Consider the following 24,553-nt stretch of genomic DNA (forward strand, 5'->3'; position numbering starts at 1 on the left):
CCTTATTTGCAACATTTATCTATACCGAATTTCATCTGCCCTTTTAATGACTAGGTATTACCATTTTACTACTAAGCACAGTTCTTCCACTACTCTTAGACTAGTCAGCCTTTCTCTTTAYTACTTGATTAACTAAGATGGCTAAACAGTTACTCTTTGTTATTTGCTATAATTAAATAAATATGTTGAATAGCACATTCCCTAATATCTGTGGCACCACATCTTTTTAATCATTAATGCGATTCTGCATAGAGGTGCACACTTATATTCGTCTTCAGCACATATATAATGGTTAATTACCTCTTTCATGTGGTTCTGCTGCAGAAAACTTTGCAATGAATCCACTTCCAGCAGTATTAGCATCTGAAGTCATCTGCACCAACATTTTATTGCTGCTGGATACAAGGGCACCTGGTTTCACAGTACCACAGAACCTGCCGATGCGCTGTCCATTGGCATGGCCGTTGTAGATGTCCACAAAATCGTATCGGCACAAGTTGTCACTTTCCAGGTCTAAATATCGAAAAGAAAGAACCACCACTTTCCCCTCTGGGACCTGCAAAGAGAGGGAAAGGATSAAAGATGCATCTGGAAATGTGACTGACATATCAGATCCCACTGTTGGCGTGACTGTTTTCATACCCTTCTCTTCCTGTCAAGTGAGTGCTTTTTGCCAAAAATATTCCAAGCAAAGCAGTTTTTAAAGTAACTTGGACCAATCCTAAATACATAGGGATACCATAAATACCAATCCTAAAGCTCTGGCCATCTCTTGCCATTATCTTATTTCTGATCCATAGTATCCTCTGGTCAGGCTCATACAGTTACTCGTAAACCATCACCACCCAGTTCAGCTTGGTGTGTTTCTCTTATTTTCTGCTGAAAGTATGCAATCAGCCATGCAGCTCCCTCCMAAGTAAGGTGAGGAGGATGAGATTAATATGAAAAAAGCATGGAACAAGCAATTTCCCATTTTAAACAAAAAAAAATGGTCTCTTTCTGATTTGTGATACCAAGTTTCATAGTTTGTAGGATTTTTTAAATTTACTGACATGCATYTTACATTTATATCCAAAATTGGAAACTTTACAGTTAACATTGTACAACCCTAATATTTAGTTATTGGARTGGCTGCAGTGAAAGAATTGTATTTGGAAAGACTATGTAAAACTATAAACAGAGAATTGAAAAGAACCATTACTGGGAGTCCTYAACACAGAAGAGAGTTTTGTTTTCTGAAACGTCTGAGGAAACATAAGACAGGGCAAATCTTCTTACATGTCRGCATCTATGGACATTGCAAAAGAGACAAGAGTACAGACAAGGATGTAAATTAAGACAACATAATAGTTTACAAAGAGGAGAACATTTCTTGGGATACAGTTACAAGTTTTTAAGAGAAAAAGCAGCATATTGAGACACGAAAACTACTCTAATAAAGCACTTAATCCTATGTAACAGAACCAGAAAAAGGCAAACACTATTTGAAAGTATAGAGGGATCCTGGACAGGCAAGTGTAATTATCTGCATTCAGTCCATATCATGGSAGAGTGGTTAGCTATTAAAATAATTGCAGCTGTTCTGCTTTACTGAGACACTACTATAATTTTCTGCTTTAAACACACACTTAATATATCTGCTTTAAGCTCATATTTAAGCCATGTTATTTAAGTGTTCATGAATTTTTTTCATTCCTAAACAATGACTCATTTTAAAACACCAGTCTGAAATCAACTAAAACTAAACKGTTCCTATATGAAATTGTCAAACTGTTTTAACATTGCATCTCAACAGTTAAAAATTGCTTGTCAAGTATAGATGAAAGTGCTACAAATGGAAGTGACTGCTTAACCCACAGAAGATACTCATAGAGCCAGCAGCTCTASATGTACTGAAAAATGTGCTGTAGGTGTGTTAAGGTTACTCATTCATGTGGCTGCTTGTATGTCCAGTGCTGATACTGATCCTGCAGCAGGACAGACTCCTGCTTGAGCTGTTCTYAGCTGCCCAGGGTCCATATGCACCCTGGCACAGCAGCCCCACTTCAGTTCCTCCTGCTAGTTTCAGAGTATTTTAAACTCAGAWGTTTTCTTAAAAATGCATTCAGGTTCCCCTATGCTGATGCACATCACTATTACCACTACATCAAAACCATAACTCAGCTAATCTTGAATTTACTCYTTGAATCACTGCTCTCATATCTAAATCTCTTATTATTGCATTCACTTGTCTTCTGGTTTGAATCATTAAGAAGCATTAAGGCATGGTCATTTTAACAGAAAATGAACTAAAATGGATTTGGTATTCCTGCCAGAAGACCTGAATATTATTTATGGTTATACTGCAAACTCTGTGTGACTGGACAAGTCAGTTCAGAAATGCTGACAGTAAAGTTAGTCAGGTAAAGTCAGATTTAGGCTGTTAAATTACAGAAGCCTTTTTCCAGAAGTATGTATGTAAAATTGCATATGCTCTTTTGGGGTGAAACTCATTTTCATAAGTTTGTACAACTAGTATGACAGAACACAAATGGGGTGATCTTTAAAGGTTATCATGTTTTGAAATAAACTATCATGCCTACAGTTAAGATTGTCCAACATATTCCACAACAGTGTCTTGCAGCTTTGGCTAAAAGTTGCCTGTTTTTAAGAAGTTTCCCCTTTTCCTTCCCCTGTTTTTGAAAGCTGAGCACAAGTTGCTCTAGCATATTAGATTAAAGTTTTATCAATGGTTATGTGATTTTTCCCTACTTTCTCAGACTGAATTGCTTCTTTGAATATACCTGCTTGCTCTCAGAGTTTGAAGAAGGAAGTGGAAATGTGAGAGGTGGCTGGTTCTGGGGTAAGAAAAGGTCTTTTTGCTGTCCTTGTAGAATTGCATTCAGATTTAGCCAAGAGGTTACCCGTCAATAAYGCTGATGGTGCTCACTGACAGCTTTGTCACAGGAGTGCATTGCCTCAGCACTGCTCTGCTCACACCAGCCTTGAGGCCCTCACTCCTACCCCTGGACATTCCAGTAACTCRTGCTGCTCCACAGGGGACAGAGGGAAACAGGACTGACCCCTGCCCAGAAGGGAGAGAATGCTGCCAAAAAACTGCCAAAGCTGCCCAACTCCAAACTCCAGCCATTCCCTCAAGTCAGTTTTCTGGTTCATGGTATAAGTCATTCTGTGCAGTGCTGTGCTTCCTTCTCCTCTCYCCACCACTGGCTGTACCATACTGTACAACATTCCACTTCCTAATTATATTTCATTGTAGTTTTTAATCTCTGCTTCTGTCAGTTTAGTCTATTTCAACTTGGTCAAGACTGTTCCCCATGGATGTACTGGCTTCTGTTCCATGACAGTTTGTAAAAAAATGGGTAGGAAAAACTCATCCATACAGTCATGAATATTTAACAAGAAGCCTATTCCTATAGGTTTTAGTTGTCAGAATAATCCTTGCTCACATTCAGAATTTGGGGAGGTGAGTCATTTAGAGGAATGTGGCGGGCCCTTAGTTACAGTCACTACTTAGTGCCATTACTTTAATTTAAAAATATACTTGCTTATTAAAATATTTGTCACTCACAAAGGTAACAAATTTGTTCCAGTGTGTTAGATCAGTTAAAATTTTGTGGTTTGAGTAGGTCACAGCCAGAAGTGTGGAGGATGGTGGTTCCACATTCGGGCAGCAGCTATTCCAGTTTGCAGCTACTCACAAGAAATCTTGTGCTAAATACAGGCATCTATGCAAAACTGTAGTTTTCTTTGATTTCTACCGTTTTGCTTATTTAAAAGTTGAAAACTAATGTGCTAAAATCTACCAATGTTTGTCCCAAGACATTKAAAATATTGTTCCCTGAGAAACACAGGGGGAGTAAGCAAGGCCAGCATGACTCAGTATTGTTTACTTTGAGCCACATCTGAGTCTGATGCAGTCAGAAGATGGGATACCTCAGAGCAAGAACTGGAAGAAATTCCAGCTCTTAAAAGAAAAGGAAAGAAAAAAAAAAGAGGGAGTAGTCCAAGGAAGAATGATGTGATGTGATGTGATGCTTCCTCTGCAGGGTGTGCCTTATTTTTGTTTTATCCATCCAGCTGGTATCTTTCAACAACAGAGACACTTCATTCTCTGCCTCCCCTTGTAAGAAAGAGGGCAACTCTCCCATGCTCACTCTCTGCTTCCCTTCTCATTTTAAGTCTATGAACTTTGTTAGGCTCAAAAAATATGATGCYAAACTCATGTGAAGGATGCCTTACTCCTATTGAAGGCTAAAGCAATTTTTAGAGGGAGTTTTTGTAGAGCATAATTCCCTAAAACCATCTGTGTAGATTACTAAACCCTTCAAAAGGGCATGATTATTCCACATACATAACACTCCTMAAAATAAGGTCACTAGAATGTTTTTGGTTATCATTCATTGCAGATATTTCATAGTRTTAATCAAAGCTCAGTTACATTTAAAGTAGCTGTTTTTTCTGTTGCTGTTCTGACTGAATACAAAACCCTCCTCATCAAAATTACATGGTTTAAATTATTTACTTTGAAAATAATCATGCAGGGGAGAACCCCTACATGCCAACTTTAAGAAATRTATTTTGCCTAACATTTAAACCTGTATTGGATTGAATATATTTTGATATATGTTTAATACCAAAATGCTGACTGTATGTTTTGCCATAGCAGTCCTAGGTAGAGTTGAAAATTACATCAGCTACCTGTAAGTCAAATATATTATTTCTATCTGCTGAGAATGAATGTGGAAGTTATTTGGAGTTACATCATGGGAGAGCCATGATTTCTGTCTTAGCTCTAATTTTAAAAGTTCGTATGAGTTTGCTTTTTCTGACAAGGACACTAGATTCTTTAATCTCATTCTTTTCTGGAAATACAACCATGTGTAAAGATCTGCTCTCCACTGGAAGGGCAGTTTTACATTGAAAAACGAAAATGAATGCTTAAAGCATAGAAAAAAATGATTTAAAATATTCTGCTCCCTCAGGGCAGATTCTCAACTGCCCTGATAAGTAAATTTTTCAAACCTTGCTTATTGTCAGCAAACCTGCTGGAATGCAGCTTCTGAACCTATAAAAACATAACCTTACRTAACTCTGACAGTTTTCAGTATTATTGTTGCACAGAAAGTTGTTGGAGTTTTATGGGAACTAAGCAGTCTGCCAGAAAAACACAGGACAGCAGTCCAGATTCTCGGGCTATGTGACACATTTATATGAGGTGATGGCCAAGAAGGATTACAGAGTATTAAAAGTAAGTGTATATGACATATTTTAGATAAAGCTATATACATTACTACAGGAAAGGAAATAGCTGTACAAATGACTTCTTAGCAAAGCCAGTGAAAAGCTGCTGGGTAGTCTGCCAAGGTTGTAATAGAACCACAAGCATGTGCTGAACACTTCTTAGAGCTCTTAGAATAGAGAAGCTGTTTTCTTTAGCCAGCTGAAAAAGTCCCAGTCTCTTGAAATAACAGAACCATAATTGAGTTAGACTCTTCCAGCTTTAGCAAACCAGCTGGAAATATTTCAGATGATACCTGAATGYTACTTTACTTTATCTGTATTATTCATAATGTTTTCTAAACCTGTTTTCCTCTAAAGAATGAATTAGCTCTCATTCTGCCTTCTGCAGATGATGAAATCCTGTAGTTGAGAAAACAACGGCTTTGTGCTTCTTGTGACCCAGACACAAAGTGAATAAACGTCTCTTTCAGTCTTGCAGACTTGTCAGATCCTGCAYTAGCAGAGGGTTTTCAGGAAGGTGTTCACAGCCCTTGGCTAAAATGRACAGGCAAAAAGTCTTAGTCACTTTCTAAGACTAGGTGCTAAATGAGGAAGCCTAACAGTAACTACAGAGTATTTCTTCATGGCACTGTAACTGGCTTTCTTGAGTGCTACTGAAAGCTATTCTGAGCCTCAGCTCTATTTGGTGAAAGGATCTGGTTGTTTAAATTCAGGCTAACCAGACCCYTGAGTGTACTGCTCTGCCACAGTTTGGTAAACCATCGTCTTTTTAAAGAGAGTACAGGCTTAGTCTTGCAAGTTTTGTAGTCCTTGCCTTCCCTACATCCTTCCWGCACAGCTGCATCTGCTCTTCAGATTGTGAGGTGGGCCATGCAGATTGCTGYCACCTCAGCCCCTTGACAGCAAAGAAGAAAGTTTACGAGCATACACTGTGTTTCACATCACACTCTTCTGGATGAGGTCAGACACGGATCAGAGGTAACTTCTAACTAGGCCCCGATAATAACAGAACAGAAAGGTGCAAAAAGCAACTCTGCAGCTTCTCTGGGATCTCTCAGCTAAAATGATTAAAATCACATCACGCATTTGGTACAACAGTTGTTTTAAACTGAACAYTGTAAACAGATCAATGTCTTCTGCTTTGCGTCAGCATCTCTATAGTAGCAGGAAACAATTATCCTGTGACATCCTATTCTCCTGCCAACACCTAGCCTGTGATGCAGTCTTTGAACTGAAGTTGTCTTTCATGCTCTTGTCAACACCCAGACTAACTTATTTTTTATGCCTTCATATACTTATTTTTTCTGTTGGCCCAGATGTCAGAAGAGTTCTTGGTRAACTGTGCCTAAAAAAGAGGAAATTTGGTGGGCAGTTTGGGAAAGTTTAATTTGTGCAGATGTGAGGAAAAGTAATCATTCACTCACATCCTTTTCACRGAGTGTGGATGAAGACATACCAAAGAGAAGTATTTAGTCCTAGTTTTTTCAGGGAATCTGTTGTCCATGAATATGATGTCTCTGCCCTACAGTCTCATTTCAGCATCAAAGTATCAATTGTACCACCTGCTTCCATTTCTCCTGGTCATTTATAAGTGCAACAATGCTTCCCTATTGCTGTCAGCCTGTTGTATGACAGACTCCAGATGTCCTGGCTGGCAGAACACTGCTAGCAGCACATTTCAAGCAAACCTGCCTGAATTTTTTGGGTTGGATTGAAAAATTTTTTATGTCTTCTTGCCAAGAAATGTTGCTTTTCATTATCTCCAMCTCAAATTTTTTTTTTATAGAACTCACTATTGCTTTCTGCAGGGAATGGAAGGGGAGATGTTTGCTTGTAAGTTGGTTAAGTTGAAACAATTAGAGGTGTATCAGGGAGGTCAATGAAAATTTGCTTCTAACGTGAGGAAAGGCCAGTTCTATTTCATCCACTATTATCATATTACATCAACCCTAAAAAGCTCCAGATAGTTGAGCTAATTTGAGTTACTGAATTTACTATTGCATATATGTTACCCCAGGTAAAACATAGTTTAACAACAAATAGATGTTCATTGTCTTCAGCACTAACTTTGTGGTATCAAAAATTCTTACTGTGATTTTCCAAGTACATTTGCTGTTTGGTGGGTAGACGCCAGGAAATCCTTCACTCCCAATAAACCCTGACTCTCCAGATACAACTCCTCCACATGTAAATGTAGGCCTGAGAATAATAGGAAAAATAGTATTTAATTTTTTAGTATATTTCATTTATGCTTTGTATAGTAATCAAGAGGCACAAATTGTCTCAACAGTTTAAATACTTTAAACCATTGCTAACATGAAACATGTTTATTTACATAACTGCACTATTGATATAGAATGTGCAATTTAATGGCCAAACTTAGGTGTAGAAAAAATTAACTACTTGAGCCTTAATTCTGTTGACACAGACTCCTTCCTTTTTTACTTCATAAGAGCAAAGGTGTGCCAGTRTGATACATCACTGAAAGTTGCTATTATAATGGAAAAATAATTATTAAAACATCATTAGCAATGACTTTTTACAGTACGTATAATAGTAGTTAAGATACCACTGATATAAAAATTACTTCTAATTTCTTTCTATGCTTTGAATTTATACGTTTAAATCAAGGAAGTCTCTCTCTCTGTGCTCAGGGCTCAGCTCAGGTGAGCTCAGGTGCCGCCGGTGCCTGATCCGGACACGTTGCATGGACACGCGAGGAGTCCTGGAAAACCTGTGTGGAACCACTGCTACTGCTGAGAACACGAGAGTGAGCGAATGCCCGTCCGAGCTTTGGACACTGGGATGCCACACCGTATTACACCGTTATATTAGAGAGGTTACAGATTACACGGCCCGGRGCTGCTCTCGCAGAGTCCCGGGCTCCGTGGAAAACGCTCCTGCCTTGGTGCAGTCACGGGCAGTGGAACACCCGCGCACCCCACGGAGGCACGGTGCGAACGCGACTGCGGGGCACGGAGGGAGGGGAGGGGACGCGGTACCTGTGCGGGGGGGTAGCGGGATGCCCGGTACCTGTGCGGGGACAGCGGGGGACAGTACCTGTGCGGGGGGACGGCGGGACGCGCCGCCGCCAGCAGCAGCARAGGCGGCAGCAGCTGCAGCTGCAGCGGGACGGCGGGCGGCATCTCAGGGCGGCAGCGGCGACTGAGGCAGGGCTGGGGCCGCGGAGCCGCTCCTCCGACCGCCGCCTGCTCCTCCTGTGAGGGCCGGGGCCGGGGGAGGAGGCAAARGCTTCCGCGGCCCTCCGCCCCCAGGGCAGGGCAGGGGCCCGGGCAGGGCCGCCCTCTGTCCTGCGAGGGGCGCGGGCGCTGCCCGGGGTGTGTCCGGCCCCGCCCCGGTGCCTCCCGGGGGCTGCGGCCTCGGCCCCGGGGCGCCCCCCGCCCGGCGCACTTTGCTCCCGGGGGTGCTGCCCGAGCGCAGCGGCCCCGCCCCGAGCCCGCAGCCCCCCGCGACGCCCCGCTGCCGTCCTCAGGTGGCACAGTGCGGGTGTTTGTCCCGGGCATGAATGAACTCAGTGTTACCGGCTGTGCAATCGTCTGCAGCTCCGCCAAAGCTTGAAAAATAGTAATGCTGCTTTGAAATTTCTTCTTTATTTAAATTCTAAAGTAAACTTGAAATGCTTCGTTTTGTTTACCAGTGGGTAATCCTGACCCATTTAGTAGCGTTTTCGCTCTGGCTGTGAAAGATACTCTTTAAAAAGCTGAGGCAGAGCATACGGTGATGAACTCAGTACTTGGGTGTTTTACAGGATTTGGGCCAAAGTCGWTTGACTGAGAAAAGAAATGAAAAATTAAGTCAGTATTCTTATTTTGAACACAGTATTCTTATTGAATGTGGCATTTAAAAACCCCCACATTGTTAGTGATATTGAACAATGACATACATATTATCACATCAGTAACTGATGATTTATCTTCTRGGTATTGCTTTAAAAAGAGCCTGTTTTCTCTTACAGTTTTTAAGCACTTCTTTCCATATGCACCTTCTGCAGGAGGAGGTAGATCTGTAGAAAAGTGTTCAGGCACAGCCAATTGAACAGACTGGAGGAACTAAACAAATTCTCCTGCATATAAGGCAGAATATAAGCCTGTTATTTTTAGCTCATTTATTAAGTGTTTAACATTCCTATTCTTGCAAAATACAAAGAAGTCTGGTCTCACTACCAAAACTTTAAAGAAGTGCTGTTTGATTAGGGAGGATGCTGTGAGGACTAACAGAAAGTGGATGAAGCAGTTTWGCAAATGTGATACCGGTACTCCCCTTTCCACAGTGCTGGGTAAAGGAGGCAGTAGAATAACCATGCTTGCTAAATTTCCAAGAGGATTTTTGCGGGAGAGATGCAGCTGCTGTTGGAATGTCCCAGACCTTTGGAGGCAGCCTGCAAGACTGCTCGTGAGTAAGAGGTGCCAACAGTGTTTCTGTGTGCACAGAKGCACTGGAAGACTAGAAAGAGTAGAGGCTGGGGGTGGAGTGGRTTTTGCAGATGCCCGGGTTTTGTAGAAGTGCAGGTGTGTTGGCAGCCAAGTGAGAGGACCTGACCTGCAGCCTTGAGGAAAGGCAGCCCCAGATCCCCCAGTAGGACTGAAGGACAGAGCAGGACACATCTAGGCAAGGCTTGGTGGAGGATTGGGGCAGGGAGTACAGTTCACAAAAAGGGGGCTGTGCAAACAGAGATCATAACATTGGAAGAGCAGAGATTATGCTTGCAGATCTGTTTTGAACTGATTTTAAGTAACAGAAATGGGAAGTAAGAAAGCTAAAAAGGAGATATTTACTTACCTCCAATAAGACRTTGATTAGCAGCTAAAAGTTTAACTGCTACCACTAGGTATATKGGGTGTAGTCATGAAGGTAATGTAATGGTAATAAAAATTTCTAGATCTGGAAATCAGTATGTATGACAGAGAGTTGTGTAATCCTCACAACACAGACACTTGCATTTCCTGCTACTCCTTTCTGTCAACGTGTTTTATTCTAGAAAAAAATCCTCGATTTTACAAAAAGAAACTATTTCAGGCCTTATATCCACTGAAGAGCTGTGCTCGATGCAAAACCACCAACAAAGGCTGTCAATTCCCATGGATTACATGTTCAAGGACTCCTTTTATATGTGGTTGCTGCAGACTAAAGGTAGGTTTAAACTTCTGAGCAGTTAACACCTTAACAGGTCTGCATTGCCACCCAAGCATACCTACAGATCTGTGCAGCAACGGGGCAATTCAGGTCTGTTGAGCAAATTGAGGTGATGAACAGGCTGCTGGGAAAACCCCCAGCCCATGCACAGCTCCTGCACCTTTGCCTCATTGGGAAAACAGCAGCATCAGTCCCTGGCACTGCCTSTCCGGGAACACACCCTAAATGTGTGTTCCCTAAACACCCTAAATCTAATGTGCTCAAGTACTTCTTTAGTGCCCCACTATTAAATAGATTATGAATACCACAAGTAGTAAATGGCAGACTATAAACAAGGCACTCAAACTGCATTTACCAAATGTAAATGATRTTGCTAGAGAGAATTTACCAGAGATGTCTGGCTCTGGCTGGTTTCCATCAATGGCTGCAGAAGGATCAGAAAAGTAAAAGGCCAGTAAGTAGTTACCCATAAATAAATGTGTTAGCATTGACATTAATCTTCAGCTAAATTATGATCTGCTAGGAACATGGAAACAGGAGTGACCTTTCTTCTTCACTAAGCCAGTTCTCTACTCTTGCAGGGAATGAAATCAAATAAACCCTTTCATATACTCATGATATTTCATTTTTGAAGTCAGAAAGCTGCTCAATCAGCATCTGTTAAGAGTCCCCGTCTTTTTGGGATAAAACCATGGAATGCATAGTTAGGAACTGTTTGTAGGTAGTGGATATAAATTCAGCTAGAAAGGTTTTAAGCTCAAACCCTAAAGATGGCAGATTTACAGTCTCATGCAATCTTAATTATGCTGCCTTGTGTATGTAKTCTTTGCAGAAATGATGCCTAGGTTATGCGACAGAAATAGTATGTAGTTGCATAAGCAAAGTATCTTAATGTGGACAAAAAGCATCAAACTTTTGACAGCTGACATTGCAGCACAAGTTTTCTACAGTAGTTTCTTTTTGAAGGTAGAACAAAAACTRTTTTCTGTCACATGTCCCTGAGGTGATGCATCTTCAGGCTTGGAATGATGAATCTTTAGTGACAGACATTTAATGTATGAACTGCAGAGCTAGTGCCGTAGTAATTTTTAAAAATGCCAGCTGTCCCAGAGTGTCATTGCCTCCTGTAGCGTTTTGGCAGAAATGGGCAGCCTGAGTGACCCCTCTTCCCCCATCGGCTGCTGTTAGCAAACAGCTAATCCACTGTTAGCTCAGTGATGCTGGTAATCCAGGGGTGAGGGCTTCTCCCTATCAGTCACTGAAGAAAGGTATTTTGTACACAAAGCGAACAAGAGACAAATTTCCTAATGAATGTCTGGCAAGTATGACCTTGTCTGCCTGAAAATGAGRCAACTACTGAAGTGGAAAGTGGAAACCTCTTTCTGAAATGTAACCCTGTGCGACAGACTGTCCCTGAGATGTTCTCTGAAGACTGTGTAAATGTTGGTGCAAACCGCCTGTCCCTCMATGCATCCCTGATATTTTTCCTGTGACAAAGTTAATCATGATGTTGCTGTGCAGCAGCCAAAGCAGCCTGATGACCTGCCTGAAAATGAAGCTCAGTTTACGCTCCTGCTTTCAGGCTTCTCACCAAATCTTCTTTTCTCTGTGGAGAGTCACCTGCACAAAATATTTTATATCATGGCAAAAGTCCTGTTAGTGCTCTCTTGGTGTCTTTGTACAGGTCTTGTTCAGATGACACTATGAAATAATTTTAATTTTGATTTATACAAATGCTAGCAATAACCTCTCTTTATTTCATTTGAATCATAGCATGGTTTGAGTTGGCAGGRRCCTTTGAAGGCCATCTAGTCCAACACCCCTGCAGTGGGCAAGGACTAAATCAGATTATTTGGGGCCCCATCCAATCTGACCTTGAATGTTTCCAGGGATGGGTCATCACTGGTGTTGCCACCCTCATAATAAAAAATTTCTTCCTCATAGCTTATCTGAGTTTAAACTCTTTATTTTAAAACCATTACTCCCTGTCCTACTGCTACAGGCCCTATTAAAATGTTTCCCCCATCTTTCTTGTAAGTCCCCTTTAATTATTGAAAGGCTGCAATAAGGCTGCTTTCAAGCCTTCTCTTCTCCAGGCTAAACAACGCCAACTCTCTCAGTGCAGTCTTAAGTGCCAAGATCTTGATATTCTCACTTYCCAAAGAACTTTGGTATTTCCTGAAATTGCAAGTTGTCCCTTTTCATAATAGCATTGAACAGCATGCAATAGAGAGGATTTATCCCTATTTTCTTGAATATCCTAGCACCAAAAATGCCTCTTGCAAACTGATAGGCCCACCCAGTTCCTAGGATTCCCAAATTTGCTTAGATCTGTACGACAAAGTGTTATCCACGTTATGCCTTTAAATGAATCTTCTACTTTATAGAAACAAAAACCCACACAAGAGTTGTCACTGGAAAACTTGCAGAGCCTCCACCCTTCCCCAGGCTGGAATTACCGCTCTTCTCTCTTTTTGTCTGTCAAGCTTTGTTCTTGGCTCATTTATCAAATRACAATGTGGTTTCTGGCTTTATGTAAAAAATGACTGATGAATCATAGACCTCCTCTCCCGTTTTCTTTTAATACAGAGATACCAAATGTAAATGTAGTATTGACAGTATTCCCATACCTTAGGAATTCAGAAACTTATTAGGAACTAAGCTTACATTCTTTAATTAACTTATTTTTTTTATCTCTTTGCTAGTTTTACCTCAAGTAATGGCATATTTAATACAGTTTATTTCATTTTAGCATTTAGGAGACCGGACGTGATGCATTAATGACAAAAGCAGCACAGTTTTTCAGTATGGCTTTTCTAAATTGCCTTCTGGTCCTTCCATTTATCAGTTTGGGTAATTCTAGCATCAGTAGCTACTTGCCTCTTCTCTTTATAGGAATATCAACTGGTATCAAATAATTATTTTTAAAAAATGTATTACTCTCTATCATTCAAAGTCAATTGCTTATTTGCCAGCATAAGGAAAYATTAAGGAGAATGGTTTATCATTGCTTGAACTGTTTTTCCTCATAATATAAACATTATGAATTGGATAACTACTGTTAAATTTCATATGTTCCCATAACCAAAGAAATCTAATAATTATTAACCTGATTGCCCCCTCTCAACTAGGATGCTTGAAACATTCATAACAGATACTTCATCCTAGTACAAGACTCCTAAAGGATTGATTCAACACTTCCAATGAAGCATCCCAGGGTCCATTAACCAAGAATAGGCACTTCCATTGACCATATCACACAGCAGAAAAGGCCAAAGTACCAGTCAGAAGTATGGATTCTAAAAAAAAAAAATATTTTTAAGCAAGTGCTGTCTCCCTAATAGTGCATTTTAAACACATCAGTCCAAGGAAAATACTCAATTCATAAAAGGAACAGGACCGTAARGTATAGGCCATAAAATTAAAGAGGCAGTGCCCCTGAATTGCCAGCAGGTACCCRTGAATCAGGGAGTCCCATGGCCAAATCTTTCAGCAGTAGATAGAGAACAGAGGAGCAGAGTAAAACACCTCAGTCTCTGCAGGACAACTTCTGAGCTCCAGCACAGGGCAGGGCATCATCAAGAGTCACGGGATGCTATTATCCAGAGAGCCGTGAAAGCTAAGACAGATCAGCAAGCCAGTCTTGATGTAATCTAAATCAGCAAATCTTCAAGTAGATAATATTATGAAACAAAATTACAAAACAGATTTCCTTTGCTTTGGTGGATKTGGTAAAGAAACATGAGGCCATTAATTGTGTTGTGCTTGGGGAAGGAAATAGGAGAGCAGGTAGAAAATKGTGTCACTAAAATGGAAAACAATAGACTTTTTGTTCTTGATACAAACTAGGATTACTTTTATGAGGGATATRTATTTTAAAAATCACCCTTGGAGCCACTGTTCTCATTTGGTGACAAGACTCGCTTATGTCTACACACGAATAAATTTCTGAAGACTTAGATCTTTATAGATTGAGAAATGAAAAGAGTTGATATTTTGAACCATCTACTSCACAATAGCATCCTTTCCCCTCCAAAAGCTCCACCTCCACCAAGCACTATTAAGTTCACCTCTGACCAAATGAAGAGAGTGTGGAGCCACTGCTAACTTACTTGGCACAACCGGTATTAACAAACTGGTGATTGTCACAGCCACCTTCCCTTGAGTTGGCAGCCAGTGACACTGGAGGGGTAGAGTAAAGGCACATGGGAATGCACTCACCTGGGCAGTGAGAGGCTGTCAGGTACYCTTCATGCAGAACTAGGGAAAGAGAAGTTGCAAAAGGCATCCAAGGTGCTCCAGAGAAGTCTCTTTCAGGCTGAGAGTGTGCTTTAGACAGGAACGCTGTTCAAAAGAAAACCAGAACCTCAGGCAAAGGAGGTATCTATTTTTTGTATATATGCTTTAATTCTCTGGTGTTCAAGAAGRAGTTTTACATCATCTATAAATAAATAGGTTTGTATTAAGGAATCTAGCTTCAGTTCTCCCCCTCCCCCCGCCTTTTTTTTTTCTTTCCCGCCTTCTGAATGCTGCAGTTGCAGGATAGAGACATTTCTAAAGAGAATCAAAAGTCTTATGATGCCATACTCTGTTGCATAGGTGATACCTAGAACCCGAGTCTCATGGTGCAGTTTCACATATRATTTGTTTGCTGTTACTGGCAACACAGATTCTAAATCAGAACTAAGCCCTGTGAGGAACTTTTCCCTGCCAATGCTCTCATTGCTTTTCCTGAATTTCCCTCTACTRTTATTTATAAGGCTATATATAATGAGAACAGTTGGATCTATTTTATTTACTGCAAATGCTCTTAGGACAGAAAGTGTTGTGAGCAATTTCAGTTCAGCCAACTAAAATACTGTTTTCTTACTTTTACTGGCAAGGAAATTCACTGCTTCCAATTTGCTATAAAGTGTACAATGAGGAAAAAGCACTTTACAAAATGCGCAAATGATATCTCAGTCTGTGCAACAAGAGATGGGAAATACAGTGGTATTTCCATCAGCTGTAATAATTCTTGCACTTGTTTTCTGTAGGTGTTAACTGAGCAGCTCAACACCTACATCTGAATGATAAACTGGAGGACCTGAAGGACTTCCTTCCTCAAAGATGAAAATTCAGAGCAGAGAAAATATTCTTTCTTTAACATCCATTTTAGGCCAAGCCAAGACAGCTGAAGTAATTGTGGGGGAATATCTTGAAACAGTAATTCTCTGCCAGGTACAGCATCACATTGATGGTACGGAAAGACTTCCTGGATTCTCCTGTTGTTCATACTATGCCTTCAGTTGTCCKTATTCAGTGGAGGCCATGGCAAGAAGGTGGGTGTTGCAATCACTGATGTTCCTGTGCAACAATAAATTGTACCAGGGCTGGGCAGTTATGACTACAGGAATTACGGTCAGTCCCTATGGCCTACTTCCCATCAGAGTACAGGGGTCATGGAATGCAAAATTGGGGCCAAATTATTTCACTGGTGGCTGGAACTCAGTTATTTGCCATGTGCATTACAATAGTGAGTTTACTTTTTCTAAGGGCTGAATTACTGCCCTGGGAGATGCACACATACATTCCAGATCAGAATTCAGACTTTAGCCTAATGTGATGTTTTTTAAACACATCTGTGATCTATTATGTTGCTGGGTAATGATTTTCACAGAATCATTGTTATTTAATATGTGAAGAAATGTCACTGTCAATATCAGTCTCAGCATGGGATTGCAGAGAACACATCTGAGTACTAGATAAGTGCTTCTTGCTACGGGCAAAACATTACAGGTCATTAAAATGTTCAAGTGTTAAGRTGAAAAGTTATAAATATATAAAGTAACATACATGGAAATTTTAGGAGCCAGGGCCAGAGATTTCTAGATAGTAGCAATTTGCATTACAAAATGTATCATAAAACTAAGCTAAACTCTGGAAGAGCATTAGAGAAGCAGCATTATTAGGCATTATATGCCTAAATTAAATATATACTAGGTATAAAAATCCTTGGAACTTGTATTCAGCTCAACAACAGTCCTTTAGTACATTAGGAATCCAAAGTGCAGTGCCAGAATTAAGCAGCAGTTTATCCTTTTTGTATTCCAGGAGTTGCTTGTTTTAATCCTTTCAAGARCATCAAACTTTTTGTTTTAACAGTCTCTGAGAAAATTTATCATATCCACCAAACAAAATAGAGGCCAGACTGAATAAGTAATATCGTAATTTAATTTCAGTGTTCCTAAATTATACTTGACTTCAGTTTGGATGTGTACAGTTGAGCACAGGAAACTTGAAAGAGTCTTTAAATCCTTCAACTTATTTACTTCGAGATGAGAAAAGTCTTTCCAGAATCTAAGCCTGGTCTTTGGGCTCATTCTTGAGATAAGAGCCAAGTTTCATTTTAATCCTGGCAGGAAAGGAATGAAGACTGCCTGCCTCTACCACATAACATTTTCTGGTGGATGGGTAGCATCTCTGAATAAAGCATCAGAGAATTTGCAAGGATTGGTAAGTATTTAAATAAATTTCTGTTGTTACCTGTTCTGCAGTTGGAGAGCTGTACTGCTGTAGCTCTTCCACTTCAAAGCAATTATGCCTGGCTTGAGGAATTCATGAAAGACTGATGCAGCTCTTGTGCTCCTGTTTTATGTAAGCCATCCTTCTTTAAGAGGTGCAGTGCTTTGCCTGAGGTATGCTGARCCAGCATTCCTTCATCTTTCCAGATGTACTGCAGTGTGCTGATAATAATTATCCTGTGCAGTGTCAAACAGCAAGGAATTCCTGCTGTAAATARGTGCAGATGTAGATATGTGATAGATTCTTCAAGGGAATGACAGGAACTGATTCATATGGAGCCTGAGTTATAAGTGCAAGCAATAGATCACAATTATTATACTGTCTGTCCAGTACATCTCTGTATTCAGCTTGCCAGCTAAGTTTTCAAAGCTCAGGGCTCTTAGGACCTTAAGCACTGCTGACACTTCTTTCAGCCTTGACACCACCCTAAAACGTTTGCTGGCTTGTCTCTTGGTTATCACCCCTCTCATGGTTGCAGATTTTACCCAGGTAAAAGTGTGCCTCTGTGGACTCTTTAATATTAATTATTATTAATACCAGTATCTCCTCTTAAGTACCTTTATTCAATTATCTCCTGTAAATGTAAGTGAAATTCCAGTACATCTAATTCAAGTAAGTAGATTCTAAACTCMGTATACCGTGTCTCTGATCTACCCTGGATTGTTATTTTCTGAATTTATACCCAAAGTGTCAATTTTACATTTTCTGTAATGCAGAAGACTCCAGCACACATTTCCAGTCAAGCTCTAATGCAAGACAGACCCAAAAGGTTTTAACATTAAAAAAGTGATCAGAGGTCTGATCCAAACACAACAGAACTTTTGATATTACTGCATTCTCGTGTTCAAAGATTATTGTGACAATTTTGACTGCATTTCCAAATTCTTTAGCTACTTTGTATTTATACAAGTGTCAGGGGTTAAATCTGCCATTCAATTTAGGATACTTCAGTCTGTTCCAGTCCTAATCCCAGYTTGTCTGTTTTGGTTTAGTTTGGTKTTGGAACTACCCTTAAAATATAAGTCTGTTTGTTAAACTGAATGTTTTTCAGTAGAAGCAARTGAGGTTTTTCCCAGGCTGTGGATTCCCAAGTTCCCTGTCTTTCACAAAAACCCTTCACTCTATGGTAGCAGGTATAATTCATACAATTCACAGTTTTTAAAGCAGAAAGCAGAAATTACCTACCTGACCTTTGATTAGACTAAAATAAAAGGAATAGAATTTGTGGAGCTCATACTGGTAAGCAAGACATTATTTGGGAAGCCTTTCTTATTTAGTATGGGCTAATAATGGGCTGAATATTTGGACAAGGAAAAAAAAGCTCAGTACCAAGGAACTGAATATAATATTTCATATTTCTACATGAATTTAAGTTTCCAAACTCAATTTCATTTGGTGCAAACTATTCCATCTAATGCTAAAAATGCATTTTTATGGWAGTGGTTGTYGAAACAAACACCAATTGATATGKAAATCCCACAGAGAAACTGAGGATYGCTTTAGTGCTCCTGAAGAAGTCAGTCCATGCCTCACAGAATCTATCTCCTAACTGTGTTTGAGAGGAATTCTCCTCTTCTCTGCAAATTCAGGTTTCTGCCTCACAGCAGTGACCTGACCATCAGTCCCTTTGAGTGGAACAGTCCCACTTTGTAAAATGTACTTAAATATTCATGGAGCCAGCTGGTGAGAGAAAAAACAATGTTCTAGTCTGATGGTTCAGTAACCCTCCTGGGGAGGGTGGAGGTGTTAGTCCCAGTCCCAGTGAATGTGTAATTATTTATACAAAGTAGAACAGTGTCAACAAGAGAAGTGACAAGTCCTGTCTCCCAAAAAGTTTCCTTGYAGGAATGGAGAAGTCTAAAGAAACAATAATGCATTTGCCAGAAATCTGCCAGGTATAGTTAACAACGGTTTAAACAAACTCTTAAAATAATTTACAGATTATTCCTGAAATAGCTAAAATTTCGGATGAATGTATGTTCTTCCACATCTCTGAGACAGACCTTGTTCCTCATATTAAGTGAACAGACCTTTCATCCTCCAAAGCAAAACAGCTTTTAAAAATAGAAATAATTCAAAACATATTTTAAGAACTTAGCATCTCATAATATCATACCTCCATCCTTGCTCCCATTGACATCAATGGAAGGAAAACCAGTATTTATATGTCCCACAAGCAGATCTGTTTCTTGCAGAATGCTGCTCTATAATGGTTTGTGTCTGACAGGGATAAAGAACTCTTGAGACCTGCCTGCCACTTGAATAGCCACAGCTGTATGGAGCTCCAGCAGTAATTTTGTTGCAGAGTCTTGCCGAATGCATCATGCAAGGCACASTTCTTTAGCACAAGTGAGTTTTCATTAGACCAGCTAAAAGACAGACAACGTTTCAGGCAACAAATTCTCACTCAGGGCTAAGGCAGAAGGAACAAGCTTTAAGCTAWGTGCAGGCTGAGAAGAACTGCTCTCACTTCATCTCAGTTTGTGAATTAGTGTGTCACAATTTTCTAAAATTTTCTTACACTTTGTATGAATTTCCATTAGTGACCTCAAAAAAAGCATAGACAGTTCCAGTGCACATGCATGACCTACAGACACCTATGCCCAGCCTGGCAAAAAACAGCATCAGGAATTAGAAATTCACCACTTCTGTCTTAAAAAAGGAGTAATAAAACCCTAAGAGGCTTAAAGCTTTAGTCATCAAAACCAGAGATGAAAATTGTTTTGAAAGTTCAGCTGTAAACAATGTTGTAATAATTCATATTACAGTAAGCATAGAGTCATAATGCTTTTGTTAGTCATATGTTTTGCCAATAAAATGACTTCCATAAAACAAAAGAATTCTTAGTGTGGAAGGCCTTTCAGAGGACTGTGTAATTAAAGCACAGTAGTTTTTGACATCTGGAAAGAAATTCTTGACTGCAGACTAATAAACTATCTGTAACCTTTAAAACATGTATTTTCAGATGAAAGATTTCCAAAGAAAATTGTGAAGGAAAGATGCTGCAAAAGCAGAGAAGTCAGTCTTGACACTCAGAAATAGAAAGGACACAGCAGATTTCTGCATCTACATATCTTATGTAAAAGCTGTGAAAGAACAAACAGATTCTTCAAACAGGTTCAACAAACAGCAAGAGGTAAAAATACACCAGGTAATTGTGTGATGAATRTTCAAAAGTTAAGGAGTTAAATATTACATGGGCTCTAACTTATGAAAAGAGAAAGACCAAGCATCAAGTAGTGCATCAGATCTAGTATATGTAGCTGATACAGCAGGTGAGCAAGTGCAAGTTGTTGCACATCTGTATTGAGACAAAAGGAGATGTGTGGTGGAAATATATCAACCAGGAAAAACAGTATAGCAATACGTCTATCCAGATCTGAGTTAAACACTAATAAAACTTAGATTATTACAACAAATTAAATAGTTTTAACGCTTCTAAAGCCATAGCAAGGAAATGCAGAATGATTGAATCTGCTGGCATCTTTCCTGTGTGTGGCAGGTCAGTATTTCAGGCCTTTTTCTTCAGGAAGAAATCAAATTCTGTCAAAGAGAGASTGAGGCAATGGCAGTGGTCATAAGGTTGGATGCTAACACCACATTCCTATTGAAATTCCATGTGAAATACATAGCTCTAACTGATGTCTTTCAAATATGCTCCAATGCCTCTCCACCACCTTATTCAATTCCTTCAAGCGGGGCCAAACAATCTCCTCCGTGTTACAGGAAAAAAGAGGGAGGCACAGTTGTGTACATGTGTTCTGAATATAGTGCACATTTGGCATGTGGACAAAACWAAGTGAAGACATTACAATATGTACAGGAACACCGGGAGCAAGTGCCATGGATGCATGTACTTTTGGAAGAAGCAGCATTTCTCTGTTCCAGTCACTGCTCTGCTGTGCTCACWGTAACACCTTCCACAAAACCCAGCCCAGCCCAGGAACCAGACTGGGCCAACAGGATGAGTGCCCTGGCCTTGGGAAATGAGTGCAGTGAGCTGCTGGCTAGCTGAGGCTGAGGTGTCCTTCAGACTGGCTGTCCCTGGCCAAGTGCTCACAGGAAACAAGCTGCTCTCCTGGCCAAAGATGTGCAGGCAGTGCAGATGTAAAGCTCTCTGCAATTCTGCAGGTTTAGTTTGTAGCCTTTGAGTGTCTGATCTGGGTTTTTAATCATGAATTCATACTCTGTCCAGTTCTGCTCCTGCCTGTGGGATGATGGGTTTAACCTGTCTCCTTTCCTCAGCKTGCACTTACTGTGGTCAAGGGTGTAATGCTTGGATGGTAGCACTGCACAGAAGGAAGCATGATGTGGGATCCCTTGGGAACTGTGGCTGTGCAGCTGCAGGATATGGGTCGATTAAGGTTTTGCATGCAGCTCTGAGATCCGTGAAGCCTGGCACCTCTGCATCATTTATTTCCTCTTCTTAAGTTTGTGGGTGTCATATGAACTCTCTGTAGGCTTAAGATAACTCTTTACTGAGCATTGGTGAGAACACTGCACTGTAACAGCAGCTGGACCAGAGAATTACTGCCCCCAGTAGTCAAAACTCAGCAACAGCTTAAAACTATGTTTTTTTTTTTTATTTTGTTAACAGCCAGTCCCAAAGCAGCTGACACTTCTGTGACTTGATCTCTTATTGGAAGTAATTTCAGAGAATGTAAGAATTTTCAAGAAGATTCTTTTTGTTAAGGGATATGGGGAGTTTTATTTCCTCCATTAATTCCTACTTCTTCTATTATGTTCCCATCATAAAATAAAAATCTTTGAATATACAATTATAAGTGAGGTCTGAAACTGGAGATTTAGCATCAGCATCCCCTAGAGATGGTTGTCCTTCCTACTTATAAAGAACCGTATGAAACATCCAGAGTTCTGTTGTAATTTGTGTATGAGGAATTGTAAACAGGTCATTGAAACTCACCCTGCTAAATTCTTCTGAAGAGTTTTGTAGATGAGAAAAGTCCCCATGATGTAAAGCCTTTCTGTGTTTGTCATATCACTAGGAAGGGTCACTGTTTACTCTATTAGCTATACTCTAATGAGATGTGTCCTGTGGCAAATCCAGGACTGGAATTGCTGGACAGATTGTGGTGGTTCTATTATTAGAAACCTGTTATATTTGACATTGAGCATAAAAGATGGGATTGTATTGCAGAACATTTCTTATACTTCTGAGGGTAAATCCCAGCACTTGTTATCAGAAAAGATGCTGAAGTCTCTGAGTTCTCATTGATCAGACTTGCAAGTCGATAGGTCATGTTGAGATACACAAAATCTGTTGATAAAGAAATGATGACTGATATCCTAAGAATAAAATCTAATGACAAAACCAGTAAATCTTGCTACTTCCAGAGCAAATTCCTCAGAAACCAGAATTTAATTCTCAAGGGTATTTTGTATCTAGACAGGTTTAATGTTGACTTAGTTTGTATAATGTGTCTGCAACATCCAGAAAAGCTTTACCTACAGCTGGACTATGTGAGGATATAAATGCATTCAGTTTTCAATGGCATGCCAGAATAAAATAGGTTATTACTGAGTTTAACTGAATGTACAAGCATGATTGCTTGTTGCTGCATTTTGACCATATCTCAGCTGGGATGTAGAGTTATTTATCTTTAGTGCTAATGCAGCCAATGGTGTAAGAGAGGAAGAGAAGACTACTGAAAGRCCACAGGCAGTTAGGAAGTCAGTTTTATGTCCTGCCTGTGTGACAGCAGTACACATAGCTACACAATGCTACACAAGCCTCAGGCAGGGCACTGACATGGCWCTGACACAGGGAGCAGTRCCCTGTGTCAGCATGGACAGTCTGACTGGCTACTTCACCTTGGTTTCTCTCAGAGAGCTTCCACCCACATTCAAGGCAGTTGGCAGTGCTCAGCTTCCATGGAAGGAATCAGATCTGAAGAAATTTGGCTTCAGGCTTCAAATTTGTAAAGGGAAACAAATGAGGYAGTGAAGCTGAGTCAGAAAGTGGGAAGAAATAAATGAAAGGAAGAAGGTAGTTAAGAGATTTGGAAACACTTTGATGAGATGCTAGATCTGCATCTATACAATGAGGYTGCTGAATTTCACAGCTTGTGCCAGCACAAGATGTAGGGATCATTGGGCAGCTCATATGTAAAAAATTTTTCCATGTGTTGGTGTTAAATAAGAAAGGAGTGGACTAGGCTTGCTTAWATCCCAACTTTGACAAGGGCTGTGGAGATCATCTCAGGGTAGTTTTGGGTTGTGGCTGTGCCCAGAAGAGGCTTATTTGAAGGATGAACAGTGGACAGGAAAGCACAGCTGTCTCGGGGGTGCTGTGTGATCTTTGGCTGCAGGTTGGGACTGAAGTGTCACTGGCCAAAATGAATCGGAGCTCCCAGGAGAGCCCGAAGGTCATGGCAAGCCAAGAGCTGGTGTCCGTGTCTGTCACTGAGCAGGATCAGTGTCAGCTCTGCTTTACAAACAGCATAGCCAGGCCAAGAGCTCCTGCTGTAAACTAGCAAGCAGGGAATGAATCATAGTACTTCTAGAATACTCCAAATRACATTGCAATGTTAGAACAAAAAAGGGGACTGCAATATTTCAGAAAGTACATTTGCATGCTTTAGCTGTCGGAAACTGTAAATTAAATTTATGTGCATTGTTTGACATTGGCTGGGAATATGGTAGGCAGGTTCTATGAACACAGGTCAGTCTGAAAACTGAGTGGCAGAGTAAAAAAGTTGTTCACCTGCAGAAGGCATCATGTTAGCAGGGTGGTCATGACATTGTGCCAGCGAGGTGTGCACCTCATGGCTAACTTAGGCTTTACCAGGGCTCATCCATCTCACTTGCCTTGAATTTATCCTAAGAAATCCTCACAGAATGTTCTGGGSCAGGAAAGAGCCATTTCTGAACTGATGACTTCCAACTGTTCAACCTTGAAGGGTGAAATACTGCATAAGAGGATGCTTTGAGAATTCCTTTTTTTCACTTCTTGCCTCTTTTGTTTCTTTGCTTGCTTGTCACAAGCAACTGATAARTTTTAAACTGATATGTAAGTCTAACAATAGTATGTTAATCTGCATCTGYTGTGGTATGCATGTGATAAAGGAAACAGATCAAATACATTTATTTTAGTCAACATGTTTAAATAAGAAGTCAACATGGCAAGACGCATAGTCTTACTCTGACTGACTCATGTTCAGTTTAAGTTCCAGGAATTTCTAAGAGGGTGGTGTCATCCCCTTCAAAACAGTTTTTCTTTTCCTATTGGATTATATCAGCAAGCAGCTGCCTCTAAGGCATTATTTTTGCCAGACAGTCAGGCGCTCTGTGCCAGCTTCTCCSTGAGAGTGTTAGATGGATGGTGCATCCCTTCCAAACAAGCCCAGGGGACAGTAGCTGTGCCCAGTGGAGGTGCAGCAAAGGGCAGCACTGTCACCAGCCGTGCCGCATCCAGGGCAAGCGGGGCGGAGGCGCCTGCCGGGGCTCCTGTGCTCCCGCCTGAGCCCTGCAGAGGGGAAACACAGCACCCATSTGCGGGAGAAAACGGGTCCGTGCCGGAGCCGTCCAGCCGCTCATCGGCCCTGGCCCCGGCCGTGCCCGCGCCGGCAGC

The 24,553-nt window shown here is 40.6% G+C and overlaps 1 protein-coding gene across 1 annotated transcript in view; it reads right to left on the bottom strand.

Moving 5' to 3' along the window:
- PCOLCE2 (procollagen C-endopeptidase enhancer 2) overlaps nucleotides 1-8,540 on the bottom strand; it is a 21,230-nt gene extending 12,690 nt beyond the window's left edge. Inside the window, exons 1-3 of the mRNA XM_057366956.1 lie at nucleotides 8,305-8,540; nucleotides 7,335-7,443; nucleotides 302-556 (exon numbers count right to left, since the gene is read on the bottom strand). Of these exons, the coding sequence (XP_057222939.1) occupies nucleotides 302-556; nucleotides 7,335-7,443; nucleotides 8,305-8,390 (450 nt within the window). The 5' untranslated portion in view covers nucleotides 8,391-8,540. The remainder of the gene's footprint in view (nucleotides 1-301; nucleotides 557-7,334; nucleotides 7,444-8,304) is intronic.
- Between the last annotated feature and the right edge of the window lie 16,013 nt (nucleotides 8,541-24,553).

Source organism: Malurus melanocephalus, unplaced genomic scaffold, assembly GCF_030028575.1.
Source record: "Malurus melanocephalus ecotype Western Australia unplaced genomic scaffold, MMel_1.1 scaffold_73, whole genome shotgun sequence".
NCBI classification, from domain to species: domain Eukaryota; kingdom Metazoa; phylum Chordata; class Aves; order Passeriformes; family Maluridae; genus Malurus; species Malurus melanocephalus.